At 37.9% G+C, this 17,359-nt stretch overlaps 1 protein-coding gene across 2 annotated transcripts; it reads right to left on the bottom strand.

Moving 5' to 3' along the window:
• Positions 1-666: 666 nt before the first annotated feature.
• On the bottom strand, positions 667-13,063 carry LOC133713362 (K(+) efflux antiporter 2, chloroplastic). 2 transcript variants are annotated; one of them, XM_062139360.1, is made up of 21 exons: positions 12,789-13,061; positions 10,752-12,525; positions 9,997-10,168; positions 9,810-9,900; positions 9,252-9,388; positions 9,081-9,140; positions 8,867-8,986; positions 7,654-7,722; positions 6,990-7,055; positions 6,320-6,409; positions 5,451-5,555; positions 5,244-5,372; positions 4,708-4,917; positions 3,607-3,756; positions 3,202-3,255; positions 3,048-3,106; positions 2,389-2,455; positions 2,134-2,310; positions 1,839-1,895; positions 1,084-1,158; positions 667-967 (listed from the first exon to the last, which is right to left on the bottom strand). In XM_062139360.1, exons 2-21 carry the CDS (start codon positions 12,419-12,421, stop codon positions 845-847), a joined length of 3,681 nt encoding a protein of 1,226 aa, XP_061995344.1. In that variant the 5' UTR covers positions 12,422-12,525; positions 12,789-13,061; the 3' UTR covers positions 667-844. The 2 variants fall into 2 exon arrangements, with proteins under 2 accessions (XP_061995344.1, XP_061995345.1); XM_062139361.1 differs by having other exon boundaries at positions 867-1,006; positions 12,789-13,063.
• Between the last annotated feature and the right edge of the window lie 4,296 nt (positions 13,064-17,359).

Here is a 17,359-nt window from a genome sequence, read left to right on the forward strand (position 1 = left end):
AACTTGAGATCATTTCCTTAATTACTAGAGCTGTAAACCCACACCAATGAAACTGGAGATCCAGTTTTATCCCCAATCTTGAATACTTTTGAAGCTTCATTCGATCCACGACGTTGTTGTATGTAGCTAGGAGGAGGAAGCGTTCTGATAAGACCTCCCGACTACAGATTAGTCCTTAGTTGGAAATTTTGATTGAAATACCGCAGGACTCCGTATAAGAAATAAAAATAAAAAAATTGTGGGATAACCAGAATTTCTGGAAACTGAGTTTGATGCTTGAATCTATGCTTCATAGGATTGAAACAGGCATTCAACTCATGAATCGGAAAAGAACAAAAAAAAAATACAGAGCATTCAACATCTCAGATTTGAGCATGAATGCTAAATAAAAGGATGGAATGGTCTTCCAATAGGAATGCCCATTCCATCTGAACTGCTATTTTCACTTCATTGAAGCAGGCTCTGGTCTCATGAGGTAGAAACATCCAATTTAATAAAGAAACAAATAAGAAGATTGGAGCATTATGATCTTTCCTTCATCTTAGAGCCAAGAAGAGCCCAAAAACCAAAAATGTTAGGAGACTTCTGTTTAGAGACTTCAGCCTCATTAGACATAAGAATAAATTTTAAAAAAATGGTCCAAAAAAGTTCTTCGAACAAAAAAGCTTGTCAAACAAGTGTTTTCCATTGATGTCTCTTCAGTGTATTTTCTGTACAGTTTACCCAATGGAAGATAATCTCTTTCCTTTCTTTTGGGTCCAAAATTGAAGGAGTAATCTGCTATACAGTTATTGAGCTGTTTCTACAGTTTCCCTTTATCCTTTACTGTGTCATCTGGCATCTTTTATATTGCCAGTGTTCCTTCAGTGAATTGGTTATCGTCTGTGGGATCCAAAGGCGGAAGTTTGGGTTTGCTCATCATTCGAGAAAATCCATAGCCAAGAGAGCTTCCACTAGTTTCACATAACTGCATGCAGAAACATATGTTTAGGACCCCATCTCAAATCTGAAGCATAAGGGAGATAAGTAAGGCAATATCTGGTGAGAAGAAAAAATGTAAAACTAAAGCCAAATAGGGATTACCTCAGTTAGCTCAGCAAGATGCCGGGATCTATACTCATTGATGGCTGCTGCAATCTCTGACGTGGGAAGTTTAGCCTGAAAGAGGACAAAGTTAACCAGGAGAAACCATATTACCATCATCTTCTGGAGAAAATAAATAAAAACTGAAACTGCAACCTCAAGTTGAAATAAAAGAGAAAGCTACTGATTCTATTTTGACCATGATACTAACCTACTGAACAATCAGAACCTTATGAAACTTTCAAATTTATTGAATCAAATCAAGCTTACTCCAGTCACGAGACCCATTTACAGACTCAGTGTGTTTTGGATGATACCATATTTGACATAATATTTTGTCGCTTACTCATGTTATACAATTGGAAAGTCATGATTTTTTTTTTTTTGAGAAAGACATGGATTTACCACCATGCAGCTAATAATAGATGCAATCGCAGTACACCAAGGCCCAATTGAAATGTCTCATAAACTTTGGTGGTACTCAAAAGAGGTTCGACTGAACAGAAATTTGATCAAGAGTAGGAATTAGAATTTCTATTACAAATACAAGAAATTATCATGATATCATACAGTCCAGGACAGGTACACATAAGTATAACAAACATGACAAATGTAGCCAGCACTTACGACAAGAGTCACAAGACACAATTTATGAAACATAACGCATTAAAGAGAAACGAAAACCAGCATCTCCATCATGTTGTGACATATGCCGCAGTGATAGTTATATCAGACACTGACAATAAACCATTTACCTGAGCAAGAACAGCAGCTGCCAACTGTAGACTCGGTTCCAAGGTCTCTGGGACAACCTGTAAGTTTCTCACGATTAGGTCAAATTCTCGTGTATGCAATGTAATAGCTAATAAGAAGATATATGAGATAAGCATTCCAATTTTTAAGTCAGCCAATGACACTAGTTCAACTTTTTCTCAAGTAACGGAAAAATGCAGTGTTAGATATTTATAAGTTATAACCCAATAAATATTGGGTTACTTCAGACAGCTGCAGTAACAGGTAGTATAATAAGAAAAGGTATAGGAGTATTACCGCTGTGGCCCCAGCCTTCTCCAAATTAAGACCGTGGTCAACATCATGAGCACGGACAAAAGTTTTCACGTTGGGGAAATACTTGCTCAGAGCCCAAACAGTTCTATAGTTTGCACCAGGGGAATCTAACGTTATTGCTGCAGCGCATGCTCTGTGAGCACCAACTTTGTGGAGCACCTACTCGTAGTAAAAAGCATGTCAGATCAGAATCCTGCATGGCTGCATGTAACTATAGTTTCAACTAATTATACATACCTCTCGACTACCGGCGTCTCCAAAATAGACCGGAATGTCCAGGGAACGTCCAACTGTCACTCTATCACTGAACAATAGAACACAGGATGATTAGTTATTATAAGTTCCGATATATTGCAGAAAGATATCGTCAAAAATCTGGAAAATAACAATTCCAAACTTAATTAATCCTCAGAATATTTGTTTTCTTTTTTCTTGATCCAAAAAGACTTTCAATAATACTTTGCACAACCACAAAATCAAGGGTACAATTAGTGGTAAAACCTTGCTCGGATCTAGGCAAAGGAAAGAGTACCACACCCCATAGTAACTTGGAACACAAACATCTTCAATAATAGAAAACGGCCAAGATGGCTCAGTATCCATTCACAATAAGAAGTGATCAACAAGAGACAAAGCAAATCTAGCTACCTTGTGATTAGCCTTATTACAATCTTGATAATCATAATAATTTAATTAATAACTTTAACAATCATCATATTATTGGTAATGGCTAAGAGAAATTAAATTACTGCAAGAACCATTCTGAGACGTATATACTAACTAGACAAACCTACACTAGTATAACATACAGGAGAGTAACCTGAACTATGATGGAAGAACTGTAGAAATACTAATTACTACAAAAAGTTTAACATAGTTTTAGACATCAAGATTACCTCCTCACATCAAGAGCTACAAATGGAATTAGGCGCTCTGAAAGAAGCTGTGCAATTATCTGCGGAGAAAATGGGAGACACCACAAATTGTTACAAATCCATGCGTAGGTAAGACTGAATTTAAATCAATTTGTACAATAAACTATTTCACAACCTGACCAACTCGTCCAAATCCGCAAATGATTATATGATCTTGTAAATCATCTGTCTGGAAATATTATCAAGCCAAGAGAACCCGAGATTATCAGTAAATAATAATTCCTAGAAAATACAGGATCAATAAGTGCAAACAAATTTGTATCCATCCTAACAAAAGCAAGCTACCTAATTTGAAGATAGCAATTAAAAGATACTATATGGACAGCTAAAATTATACTCATGATATACCAACCAAATTTTTCACATAAAAGGAAACTATGGTTGCATAGATTCATACTAGCAAGAATTTTAGTGGAAACCAATACATGTCAACAATTGTTCATGGCCTTCCGAAAAAAAACAATTGGTCGTGGCAGAACATCAAGAATAATAGTCATGCATTCACTGCAGGTATTTTTACCTCACTCTCATCGGGCAGTAAACTTCGAACATCATGCAGCTCAAAACGAGATGCAATTAACTGTCCTCCAGCAGCTAGCCATGGTGTGAGGGCCATTGAAACTCCAACGACAAGAAAGAGCAAAGAAGATAGTTGATGAGACATTATTCCCTACAGATGACAGAATAAGCATGGTATGACAGAAATGAGTATGGTAATTCTACAAACATCGAAGACTAGCTAAGAGGGTATTAAGCTGCAGATGCACCAACTAAACCAAAGTAATTGATCAATATTTAATAGCAATTACATAGACAACTGATATTTTGTTTCCACCATTGCGTTTACCCTGTCTACTTAATTTAGCAGAGCAGAACCTCTTTTTTCATTGGTTAACAACTACAAGAAATTTCTTTTGAAATAAAAAAATTAAAAAAAAAACTATAAGAATATTAAATGCATTAAGGAAGCAAAAAGGCCAGATGAAAAAAAAAATATATAGCAAACAAGAAATGGGAAATATATATATATAAACTGTATAGCTGCTAATAATATAGCAAACAAGCAATGGGAAATATATATATATATATATATATATATATATATATAGGATTTTTCTCAGGTAAGGATGTCCTTAGTTTTTCTTATAGAACGGATTTACTGTTTTCACCCACTTTCCGATCACATTTTCACATCTTAACCGTTCAGTTTTTAGGTCCTAATGTATGGATCACCTCTGCAAAATTTCAGTCAATTTGGTGATCGTTAAGGCGTCCAAAACTGCAATTTACACGAACGAACCGAATCTGTCGAACCGGAACCGTTCGTTTACATTGTTGTAATTTGCAGTTTTGGATGCCTTAATGATCACCAATTTGGCTGAAATTTTTCAGAGGTGATCTATACATTAGGACCTAAAAACTGAACGGTTAAGATGTGAAAATTTGATCGGAAAGTGGGTGAAAACCGGAAATCCGTACCTAAGAAAAACTAAGGACGTCCTTAGTGTAGCCGGACTGTATATATATATATATATATATATATATATATATAAACTGTATAGCTGCTAATAATATAGCAAACAAGCAATTTTCCCACATAGTAGTTAATAAAGAAGCAAACCTGATTAACAGCTTCACCAAAAGCAACAAATGCAAATTCTCCACCAGGGGCAAGAAGAAGACCAACTCTTATTGCAGATATTATTGAAATGCCAGATAGTTTGCCTATTAAAGCAACCAATAAGCATTTGCCAACAAGTAGAAGTCCTAATGATCCAATTATAATGGGGAAGTTCGAAACAAGAAGTTTTGGATCAATAGACATTCCAACCTGAAAAACCACAAACAGTTGTTAATAAAAAAAAACATTATACATATTAATAGACTGACAGTTGACTACATGTGTTATTTATAAGATGCACATAAAAGAAAGGAAAAAAAATGGAAGACTGGAGTTGGGTTATAAGATTTTATTCAGAAATGGAATTGAGATCACATTGAACAGAAGGCCAGTCACGTGGGTTGGGGGTCTCAATACACATCAACTCATTTTGAGACTCTCTTTCTCTCTCTAACCCAAACCCCCAACCCCCCCCCCCCCTTCTTTTCCCTCCGTCCATTAACTCTGCTCACAATTTAACCACAACAAGTACATACCGTCATGAAAAAGAGACCCAATAGAAGGCCACGATATGGAGCAATATCCGACTCAACCTGTAAGGAAAATTCAGTTTCTGCAAGAAGCAAACCAGCCAAAAATGCTCCCAATGCCATGGATAGTCCAGCCTGTACATAAGAGGAAAAGATTAAGAGCTTTACAGCACTAGAAAATGATTATTAAAAAGCAAATAACGCAGGACCTACCCTGGCAGTGAGAAGACTTGTTCCCAGAATAACAAGCAATGTATTGGCAGAAAATATTTCTGCGTTTTGATTTTCTGCAATTTGCCTATAAATTGGTCGAAGCAACTGCAAAACCACACCAAACAACATTAGGTTCAAGACACAAGTTTGACTTTTATAGAAGAACCTGATGAGATCAAAAGCAGAGCTTGCAGAATACATGAACCCATTCCAAAACTGTCCTAATAAGCAGTAAAGAAAAACAAATAAGTTTCCCTTCCTCCTAGCTACATTATTATTCTAAGAGAAGCATCAGGATTTTGACCCACAATATCAGTAATGCCAGGTAATGACCTTAAGCAGTTAACAATTTGTCACTTTCTGCTCTTAATAGAAGCTTTAACAAGATTTCCCCCCTAACATAAAATCTATTATGAAATTGATACATACATTGTCAAAATTTCTTCCAAGGTTACTTAGTTCTTCACACTAGAGAGTTTCTTAATCAGGCCAAACACTATTCAAGGTTAACATTTTGAGAGGCAGCAACAGCCACCAAAGGCAGATGTGGCCATGTTGGATCATCATGAAATGGTCTAGAGAATTTTGATAACAAGGACTTCTATGAAAATCAGCTACATAATACTATTAGTGAGTCAGAACAATTTATAGACATTCAGATATCATCATACATTGCCACATATAGAAAACTGCCTTTGCCTAATAACACCTGCATTAATTTTAATCAAGATCATAACAGTTGAAAATAAATAGTCTATTGGGGCATTGGGAGCTACAACATGAATGTGTAAAAACATGCATTACTCGTTTACCTATTCAATGGCGTTATTGAAGAACTCTGCAAAATATTTTATATACACAAGGCTTACCAAGCGTCCACCAGCAATAATGGCTGTGATGGCAACTGCTGCCTTTACAGCAGCAAGTCCAAGAGCTTCAGCAATAGCTTGGAAACCAATCTGAAATGTAGCAGACAAAGTTATTCAGTATGTACCTAAAAACATACAGCAAGAGAGTTCCCAGTATTTCTTGATTTATGTTCAAAGATACAAACTAGGTCTTTATTTCTCATGGTTTTTTTTTTTATTAGGGTGTGAGAAAACTAAGAAACTAATTAGAATGTGAGAGCAGTCATCTCTATTCTCAGGGAACATAAACATTCTGTTTAGGGAAGAGGAAGAATCATTACTGTGTAAATTATAAGCAGGTCAGCAGCTATAGTCAGTATAGATCAAATTTAATAGAAAGAAATATATTTTATTATCAACCTATTAATTGTTGTACTAGTATATGAGTTTGGTCATCAGTCCTTGCTATTTAAAGTGGAACAGAGACAGTGCTGCGTTTCATTCACGCCTAGTAATCAGCATATGCACATTGAAATTCAAATTAAACAAAATGAAACTGAAAGCTCATGTTTAGCCTAGAGAGAGAGAGAGAGAGAGAGATTGCATTGCATTGCATTCGAGCATTTGACATCCCAAAAAAAGTTGTATCCAAACATAGAAAAAGGTAACAGGAAAGCATAAGAAATATTACCCCTCCTTTGGATGAATTTGGTGAAATGAGAGGTATAAGTATTAGCAAAACCACAACAGCCAAATCCTGAAAAATATTAAAAAGAATCAGGAATATACCAAATTTAGGTTCAAGATGTGCAAGAACGACATAAAACATGAAAGTTCAAACAAAAGGCTAACTACATTTTTCCCCCTTCTTTCTTCCAAGGTTAACCACTTAACCACATGTCAATAAATTCAAATGTATTGACACCTATTTACTGATTTACCAGCACTAAAGGTGGAAGGTTTCCGGGGGGCACTATAATATGTATACGGATGCTGATCACATAACAATACTTGCTTTACTAAAAATACATAAGCAAGCACGCACAAAATCATCGAAATGTTGGCACGACAAATTCACTTGAATAAGGATGCTGATCACATTACAATACTTGCTTTACAAAATATACATAAGCAAGCACACACAAAATCATCGAAATGTCGGCACAACAAATTCAGTTGAATATGTGCAAGATGACCCTAACTCTTAGTTTGATATTCAATTCATTGGAATATGCCCTTACTATATTCAATAAACGGATTCCGTGTTTCAAAAAGTTATTCTGTCAAAAGCAAGGGACTTAATATATGTTGGAATTTCAGAATAGCCTGGAAAAGCTCTTATAAGAAAGCAAAACCTGGAACAGTAAAACAGAAAAGGTTGCACGACCATGGCGTGACGTGCTCTCACCCCGCTCTTGCAAGACCTGAAAAATAAGTTGATGAGAATTAACTTCTCTGTCGGAAAAAGATGAAAGAAAAAAATATATATGTATATATACATCCATTAGAAGGTTTTTGCCTTCATATAAAAATTGAATAAAAATGTTGAGAAAAACCACTAAGAGGGTGCAGCCCAGCATCATTAACCATATACCATGCAGAGTCAGAGACATACATAAAACAAAAGAAAAGAAAATGAAAATTTCACCCTGCTAAAGAACAACAAACTACCAAACGAAGATCCGATAAAACCCTGAAGCCACTGAAAATTTCAGAAGGTGATAAGCTATTTGTGCTACCCCTGTGCATTAATCATGCCTATTCACTATTCTGCCTCTGATCCACAAATTAGGAACAACTAAAAGTTTATAGTAATCTCTTTCCCAATGAAGAATGCTTTTAGTGACGCATTCACATCTGACATTCCTTTCTAAGGAACAGAACCTGCTTTGACCTCACAAGACCAGAGAAGAAGAATTACATTTCAAACTTCTTACGTCTATGTAGTCTCCACGCCACCATATTGCCACCCTTGCCATACATAGAGATTTAAGAAAGTAAAGTACCTCTTGCAGTTGCTCAGCATCCTATAGGCTAATAAAAATTGGGTACCAGGTTATGTTATCTACCAGAATCTACATTCACCAAGTAGAAATTCCCTCTCCAACTGTCAAACTAAAAAGACCTGAGAAAGTATCCTTAAAGGGAGCTCTTCCACCCCAAAATTGCCAGACCAGCATTGCAAAACCATACCATCTTGTACCTGAAAAACCAAGTCCATCCAACCATTCCTAGTGCTCCTCCATACACTGTTGACTATAGCATTGTTGGATGGGATATATAAAATCTAAGATTTTTCCACCCATTGTCAATTGGTTTTGGGTTGCATTACAACTTCAATATTCAAAGCGGGAAATTCATCTGTGCGTCAGACCTATTTTGGCCAAATGGCTCCATCTACCAAATAAAATGATCCACATTCTTGGCTGAATCCAGCCACATGTACAAAAGTCAATAAAATGATCCCTAAACCCTAAACTGTTTATTTAAGTTTTGGATAATCAAATCAATTGAATTAAAGATGCCTATATACAAAAGTCATATACTATGATTGCTCATAACCATTACCTGCAGCACAACTGCAGTGGATGATAAAGCTAGACCATTGCCAATTACAATTGCAGCAGGGCCTGGCAGCCCACAAGCAAAATGAGCAACCAAGCCAACTACAACAGCTGTGACTAGAACCTGCATTTAAATATCAAGAACCTTGTAAATTTATTTATCAATAGCATACGGAAATTGTTGTTGTGGCCCAGCAGAAAAACTAGGAGATAATCACCTGAGCAGAGCCTAATCCAAATACATATTTCTTCATGGAACTCAACCTTTCAACAGAGAGCTAAAATGTAAACCAAAGTCCTGTTAGTTTTCCATTGTTCTTCACATAGAATTCATCATAGTGAATGTAAAGTGCATAAATAGAATAGAAATCTTCAATTGATAGACTCACCTCAAGGCCAATGTTGAACAGTAAGAAAACAACACCAAATTCGGCAATTGCCTTTGTTCCATGTACATGACGAATAATCGAGAGGCCATAAGGCCCAATTAAGATACCTGCTGCCAAGTACCCAAGAACAGGACTACCTAAATATAGCAGCAGAGAGAGAACACCCGTTAGTGAGTGACACCATTAATCTCAGATGTACAGCAATATGTAGGCCGCAACAGATGATGCCTTGAAATCCATAGGATTTTCAAAGAATAATAAGGGTCAGTGGCCCACGTTTATGTAGTATAGGGATTGGACAAGTGTAGGTGTAGATTATAGTAACTAAGAAAAGATGACCAGCAAGTGAAAGAAAACATATTCACAAAAATCGACAGCTTATCTATGTACTAACAGCCCATTTAGGAATATGGAGGCACCATGTACTTTATGGACTAATAGACTAAAATCCTGTACAGCAAGGCAGTCCTCTGACCAAAATAGATGACACTACGCACCTATTTACATTCAAAATGACAAAAGAAAGACAACCAAGTGTGCAATTAGGTATTGAATTACCTCCAGGAATCTTCTGGAATACAGGCACAAATATCACACTTGCTAGCAATAACCATAACATGTCAAAGAGGGAAGCTTCCTCCTCATTCACCTAAAGAAAAGAATAGATCAGACCTGAAAGTGAAAACAACAACCTATGATGGACTGAGAACAAAGAACATTTAAGTTAGGGGATATAACCACATACCTCTTGATGAGGCAACATATCAATTAGACTTTTAATTCTCTTAGGAAGTTTACGTAATTGTTGAACTAGAGGCCTCGCAGTTGAGGAAACTTCTTCAAAACTAGTGGTAATTACATCTGGCTGTTGTATCAGTTGAGTGGCTCTTTCTGCCCGATTAGTGTAAAAGGTGAGCCTGTGATAAATCTCAGCAATTTGAGATCAAAGGAAGTAAAGACTACACGCCATGTAATTATTCAATAATAACAGCAAAGCAAAAATACAGAGAGCTATCTGACGAACAAAGAAGAAGAATTATAGTGAAAAAATAAAAAATAAAAATAGTGCTACATCATGGCAACAATGTAGTCGTTGCCTCCATGACTTTTCAGTAGAGAGAAACACCTGCAGAAGCTGTGAACCAATACCTCATTATACCATCTTGTTGGCTTGCCAATTTGTACTTGATTAACCAAAGAGGGAGAACTTTTACTGGTCAAATTTTGGAAATTTCATATTCGCTCGCATATTACAGGTTGTCTAGTTTATCTCAGTCCTGATATATATTTTATGTCTCTCATAAAACAAAGTAGATCCACAGCATTCTTGAACGTGTGGGTTGTTTTCCGTCAAAGTTTAACCCAGAATGCAGACATGTCATGACACTTATTATTCATAAACCAAGTACTCATTAGCTACACCTTATAAATTTTTCTGCAAGAAATTCTTCCAAGAAGCGATAAAATAAATGAAACGCAAGTAGAAACAATTATACGTACCCTATGCCACATAGGAATATCCCAACAACCAACTTGGGCCACTGCTTCCTTGCATACTCCAACAGACCCTGGAACACTGATGATGGTGTGAATTCAGTCCCATCTTCAGAAGAAAAGAAAGATGCAGGAATGAAACGAGAAGATTTCTTCACTATTGTCTTGGGTGCATTTGAGGTTGAACTCTCCCTACTCGATTCCTTCTGAGTTTCCTGCTTTTTAGTTTGAACCACATTCTTTGACTTTTCAGTCTCTACTTCAGCTTCTTTAAAAGAATCTACGCCTATCTTTTGTTTCTCATGATCACTTAGATCAGCAGTTTGGGTTGTTTCTTCAACACTCTGAGTGATTCTGTCTGAAGGGCTATCTGGTAAGGGCTTGATAGCAGACGAATCACCATCAATTAACAGATCTTTATCCTTTTCAGTAATGATATTAGCAGAACTTCCTTGAACTACCTTCTCCTCCTCCTCGACAGCAGCATCATCATTCAACACCTGTCCCTGGTTGTTTTCTATGGTATCAAGAGTTGAATTGGAGAGAGATTTCTCTGCTCTTTGTAATGCAATCTCTGCATCATTTACACATTGTGCTGCCTCAAGTTCAAAAGCAACAGCTTGCTCTGCTAATAGCATTATATTTGTTACATCCTCCTCTGCTTTCAAAGCATTCAGCTGTGCTTTCTCTGCAACTTCATTCAACCTGTTCACTTGCTTCTGCAACTCCTCTTTTTTACTCTGTAAGCGCCTTAATTCTGACTCACAGCTGGCCAAATTCGCCTGGCATTCCCGAATTTCTTCTTGCACAACCAAAAATGCTTTTTCATCGTCTTCAGAATCATGTTCCCCATCACTCTCTCGTGAAGCATCCAGCGAACCGGTCCCCTTTTTTGCAACCTCCAAAGATTCTGCTCCCACCTGAAGCCTTGCCTCTGCTAATGAAAGAGTCATTGTTGCTTTCTGAACAGCTTCTTTTGCAATCCCCTCTTCATTCACAATCTCTTGAATAGTGTCAAGGGCTGAATTAACATCATTCCAAGCAGTTGCTGCTTCATCCTGCAGGGAAATCGCAGCTTCTGATATTTTCTGAGCCTTTTCTTCAAATATGGCACTATTACAACGTGCAACTTCCAATTCTTTCATGGCATTCTGCAGCAACTCCCTCAATTCATCCACAGTACATGCCTCTGATTCATCTATTTTGTCTTTATCACCCTCCTCTTTTGTGGAACTGCTCAATTCATCATCATGGATGGGCGCAACTCCTGAGCTCTCATCATGACCTTCCACAAACTCTACATTCCGACCATTCCCATTGACATACGCTAATGAGTCGTTACTCTGACACCGTGACCACCAAACCACTCTCGACCCTTTAAGAACATTACCAGAGCTACGAAACAAAGGCGTTTTCAGATTCAAACTCCAGCAACGATCATCAGCATTTTCTCTAGAGCCCAAACGCGAAACCCTACAACCATTAAAACACACACTCCTCTTCACCTTCTTCCCCAAACACGCTTTCACAACAACTCTCGAATTACCCCGAAAGCTACACCCACCATCTCTACTCCCAAACAAAACATACGAATCAACCCCATTCAACTTCCTAGAACTCCCCCCTTCACTTCCACACAACACCTTCGGCTGCCGAAAACTACACGCAAGATCCATACTTGTTCAACAAACCCTCCACAAAACCACTCAAATATCTCCAACAACAATCACCCTCACATTTCCCACACTCTCATTTTCTCAATAACTCTCACAAAACCCACCTGGCCAAACAAAACCCAACAATCAAAAACTAAACAACTTCAATACCACTCAATCCAATCAAAGATTCAAACTTTTTATCTCTAACCCTAAACCCATCAACCAATCCAATCAAAGATTCAAACTTTAACAAATTCCCACCCACAAAAAAAAAAAAACGAACATTTATTCAAAACCAAAATCAACATACTAACAAGTTTCGATGAACACAAACCAAAAACCCAGAAAGAGTGAATGTAAATGGTTGCATGAGAGGCGGACTAACCGATCAAATTGAACAGCCGAGCAATCCAAAGGCGGAGTTTTTGAAACGAAGAAAATGACTCAACTGATAGCCTATGAACGTCGTCGTTTCGGATACCAGTTGGGCTCTGAGAATGAGTTGGAGGCTCTACTCTCTACTCTCTACTCTCTACTACAAATTGACTCTCTCTCTCTCTCACTGTGGTTGGGAAGTGGGAAAATGTTTCCAAAATGGCTCACTTTATTTTTCTTTTGGTTCTGAGTTTCCCAACTAGCCTCGTCCGTCCTAACGACCAAATGAATATTCTTCTTTTTCTTTTTTTCCTTTTTCTGGGGTAAGGAAAATAAAAAATTTCTACTTGCAGCCTTCTTCTTTTTTTATTTTCTCCCTATATCCACAGTTCCACATACGGATACCTACCACGTCCCTCACTAAGATCCAAAGGAATCTGCCATGGCTAATTACTTCTTTTTGGCTTGTCTCGTTATGAAAATTGTGATTTTGTGGGGAACAAAATTAAGTTTCATGAATAATTTACGTTTATAGAAAGGCTAATTAAAACTCAGAAAATTGAAACGGTTATCTACACTCACTTATAACATATTACATTTTATGGTTGATTTATTTTCTTTGATATTTCTAGGTTTCCCTTGTGCAAACTTTCATCGCTAGTCGATGAACTCTCTATGTTCGGAGACGTGAGTCTTACCTTTCTCTCATTTCCGTATTTTTCTCATTCTCTTCCACTTATATAACCCAGAATGATGATTCATATATAATTATCATCTCTAATCTTATTTGTATGAATATGAATATGTGAACTAAACTTCAATTGTGTGTCAATGTCCATTTTCAGATCATTAATTTTGTAGTGAATGAATGGTGCATATGTACGTAAGTACTATTTCAAAATATATAACATTACTCATGACTTCTTATTGATGACATATGAAACAACTAACTCCTCATATGTTTTTTTTTTCTTTTTCTTTTTTTAAAATAACTTCATGGCAGGTGCTCAGTCTTGATAATCTTGGTCACTCTGCGAGATCAGGTAGGAACTAGGAAGTTTGTCTACCTCTTCAACCTCTTAAAGGTCATGATCCTTTAAAACAAAAATAATTGAGATCATGATCCTGTGACGTTTTGCTTATTGACACATGATAATGATCTACAAATTTAGAGTTTGTTATCATTACGAGAAAGACCTACAGACCTAATCAAATACTGGTTAACACCAAAAAGGCCACAAAATACTCATCTGCTTTAAATTCCCTTGAACTCCTCAATAATCTGACCACATGGTACATGTTGGATTGTTGGCATTGGGTGCTGATGGCTAGTTTGGGAAATTCACTACCCTGATATTATTTATGCCTGGGGATATTCTACATAAGCACGAAGATGCAGAGTCTAAAACTCGAAAGGATCCAAATCCATCGGTTCATGTCGTTTGGCATTTGCTCAGCTTCACTCTCTTTCTCTTCTAAAGCGTCACGACTAGTTCCAACTCCTAATGATAGGCAAACCTACATCATCTTTTCTGTCGTTTTATTCAAGCAAATAAAATCGTCAACGACACTAATCCTATCGCTTTCCAAGCTACAATTTACCCTAAAATTAATTAAAGTTTTTGACTATATTCATATACATATTGTCTGTCAAATTTATGGACATATTTAGTTTATAGATATTGCGATATGATGTCATAGATGTTAAAAAGCTTATTTATAGAATTTATATATTATGATGTATGAGTCGTAACATATCACTTACTATCGCTATGTATTATGTAAGTATGTATGATATGCTCTCTCAAAAAAAAAAAAAAAAAAAGAGTATGTATGATGTGCCTTTAATCTAATATTTTCTTGCTTCATGTGAGTTCTATAAGTTTATTGGAGAGTGTAACCTATTATATATAAGGGGTCGGGACCACTTACCCAATTTTAACCTAAAAATTGCTCACTTGCTTCACTAAGAGTTTTTTGACCCCATTTACCCAATCTAACTTCTACTGACATAATTACCCTCATTTTAATCTCTCTCTCTCTCCCCCTCACCGATTTCTCTCTCTCTCTCTCCCCCTTCCCCCCCAGCCGGACGGCCAGATGCCGAGCCACGACGCCTTCAGCACCATCTTCTCCGAGATCGGTGCCGGCAAGCATGTCCCAGGCGTAATCTTCGCCGAACTCGATCCCACCATCTTCTTCTCCGAGATCGGTGCCGTCAAGCATATCCCAGGCGTAATCTTCGCCGACCTCGAGCCCACCGTCAAAGCCCATCGTCCCAGTCGCTGCTGCTCGTGCTGGAAGCTCCCGGAGGCGCTGGTCTCGATGTGGGAATTCGGGTCGGATAGGAACGTCGGCGTCCACCCCCGACTTGTAAGAATTCTTCCTCACCTCGGTTCTTGTGCTCGGCCACAGAGACATTGCACCTCTCTTTGCATATCCCAGGCGCTGCAGGTCCTCGTTCGTCTGGGCCGAGCGACGGCGCTGCTGGTGTCGCCGGAGTAGTGACATGGATTACTCCGGTTGCTGCGTTTTTTTTTTTTTTTTTAAGTATTGTTGTTCAGTTTTTTTTTTTGCAAGGAATAGCATTTTTTTTTTTTTTAAATGTCTATTGGATTGGAGGCCAATGATCTACTATCTGTTCAACAATGTAAGTAATCTGACATTGCAATGTAACTGTGGGGTTTGTTTAATGGTCTACTGGGGGGCAGTAGACACATTATTGGCCCCCAGTAGACTTTGATACGAGGGACAGGGATCACTATAGTGTGGTGTTTTGATAAGTTACATGTTGTTTTCTGTGTATTAAAGTCAAATTATCTGTGAATGCTACAAAAAGGTGCATTTTTGGTGGTCTATTGGGAGGCAGTAGAGACATTGGACTTTGTATTGGGGGGCAATAATATAATTATTGGGAGGCAATAATATGATTATTGGGAGCCAATAATATGATTATAAATTGATCAATTGTGCCTGTAGTGTATTCATTTTGGTTTTGGGAGTTCATACAATTCACTGGACGACAATAATATGATTTTTGGGAGGCAATAATATGATTATTGGGGGGCAATAATATGATTACTGGGGGGCAATAATATGGTTACTGGATATTATTAGGGACCGGTCGCCGGATTCCGGTCACCGGTCGTCGGATTTCGGTCAGCGTTCGCCGGATTCCGGTCGCCGGCGCCCTGCCACTGGTCACCAGAGGCCGGCAAGGTGGAGGATGACTTCTCCCTCTAAGTGAAAAAGAAGGAGAGGGCAAAAAATTCTCAAAAAAAAATAAAAAAGAATTAATTGGGTAAAGGGGAAATAATCCCTTAGAGTGTTTTGGGTAAATGGGGTTAAAAAACAGTTGGTGAAGCAAGTGGGCAATTTTTAGCCTAAAATCGGGTAAATGATCATTTCCCCTATATATAATATGTAATATTACTTTGCTTCAGCGTCTTGAATGTCGATAAGGTTTGAATGTTTGATCATGCATTAACTTGTTTTCGAAGCCACCTTCTATTAATTTGTTCTGTTAGCATGGGTAAGAGCTGCAAGCTTGGAAAATTTGATGACTAATATTGACGAGATGTCAGTTAGCAGCATCACTTGCTCTCTCGTCGGAAATGATAAGTCCAAGCTTATGGAGATTGTTTCAATTCCTATTCGAATTCCAATGGCATTTCAATCAATAATAGAGATGATCCTCGTTGGCTCCTAAGAATTCTTGAAGATGATGGAGACGTTTAACAAGATCAAAGGTGATCAACGAGAGTTGAGACATGTTTTTGAACGAAATGTGGATTTCATTAACGCATATCAAGAAGGTCATTACATATCTTTTTGCTGCCTTCAGCTAGACAGATTAAGAAGTTGTAGTAAGAGAACTACTGTGATACATAGAGACAGACCATCTATATTCAAACTAATCGCTCACTTATTAAAGTGAGTCTACAAACTATGGAAAATAGTAAGACATAGTATATAGGCCCCTACCACGTAGTTCCTTGCCCTTCAAGCTAGGGCAGGGATATTTGGTGGTCAACAGCACCACTCTATATTGGCCAACATCCGCAAGTTGCCGGTGCCGGAAAAGAGAAGGCACCCTAGCACTCCAGCTTGAAATGGACCTCCAGATCCAAAGTTCCCAAATTCCAAGGGTCCAAAAACCAGAAGCCCAATATTGGACCCAAAGTTTTGCAAAACCCAAAAACAAGGAACTCCAATTTACTATGGACACCCCAAGAAGAGATGCCCACAACCTTTCACCAGAGGCTGGACCGTTGACACCCATCTGCATCTCCTCCATCATAGATTCCGGCCAGCCCAACAGCCATCGTCCAACCCACTCTGGCCAAATTGTAGGTACTCTCGTCGTCACCCTCACTACTGAAGTTATCAAGAACTTGGCATCAATTGGAGTCCGAGTACAACCCAACCACCCCACTGATCTGGGCACCCAGACATCCGGTGTTCTTTGCATCTCTAGCCACGACTAGAACCACTCCGACCAAAGCACATCCCGAGTATTGTTCTTCATGAGTCCATGAGACGCAGCATCCATCGAAACAAGCACATATATTGTAGGCTTCA

The sequence above is a fragment of the Rosa rugosa genome, chromosome 6, assembly GCF_958449725.1.
Source record: "Rosa rugosa chromosome 6, drRosRugo1.1, whole genome shotgun sequence".
NCBI lineage: Eukaryota > Viridiplantae > Streptophyta > Magnoliopsida > Rosales > Rosaceae > Rosa > Rosa rugosa.

Excerpts from the sequence above, each read along its gene's own strand:
- LOC133713362 (XM_062139360.1), bottom strand. The coding sequence starts at position 12,421 with ATGGATCTTGCGTGTAGTTTTCGGCAGCCGAAGGTGTTGTGTGGAAGT. Across the intron at positions 3,757-4,707 it reads TTGGTGAAGCTGTTAATCAG|GGAATAATGTCTCATCAACT; the intron begins GTTTGCTTCTTT and ends TGTCATCTGTAG. Across the intron at positions 2,456-3,047 it reads GTAGCTCTTGATGTGAGGAG|TGATAGAGTGACAGTTGGAC; the intron begins GTAATCTTGATG and ends TCTATTGTTCAG.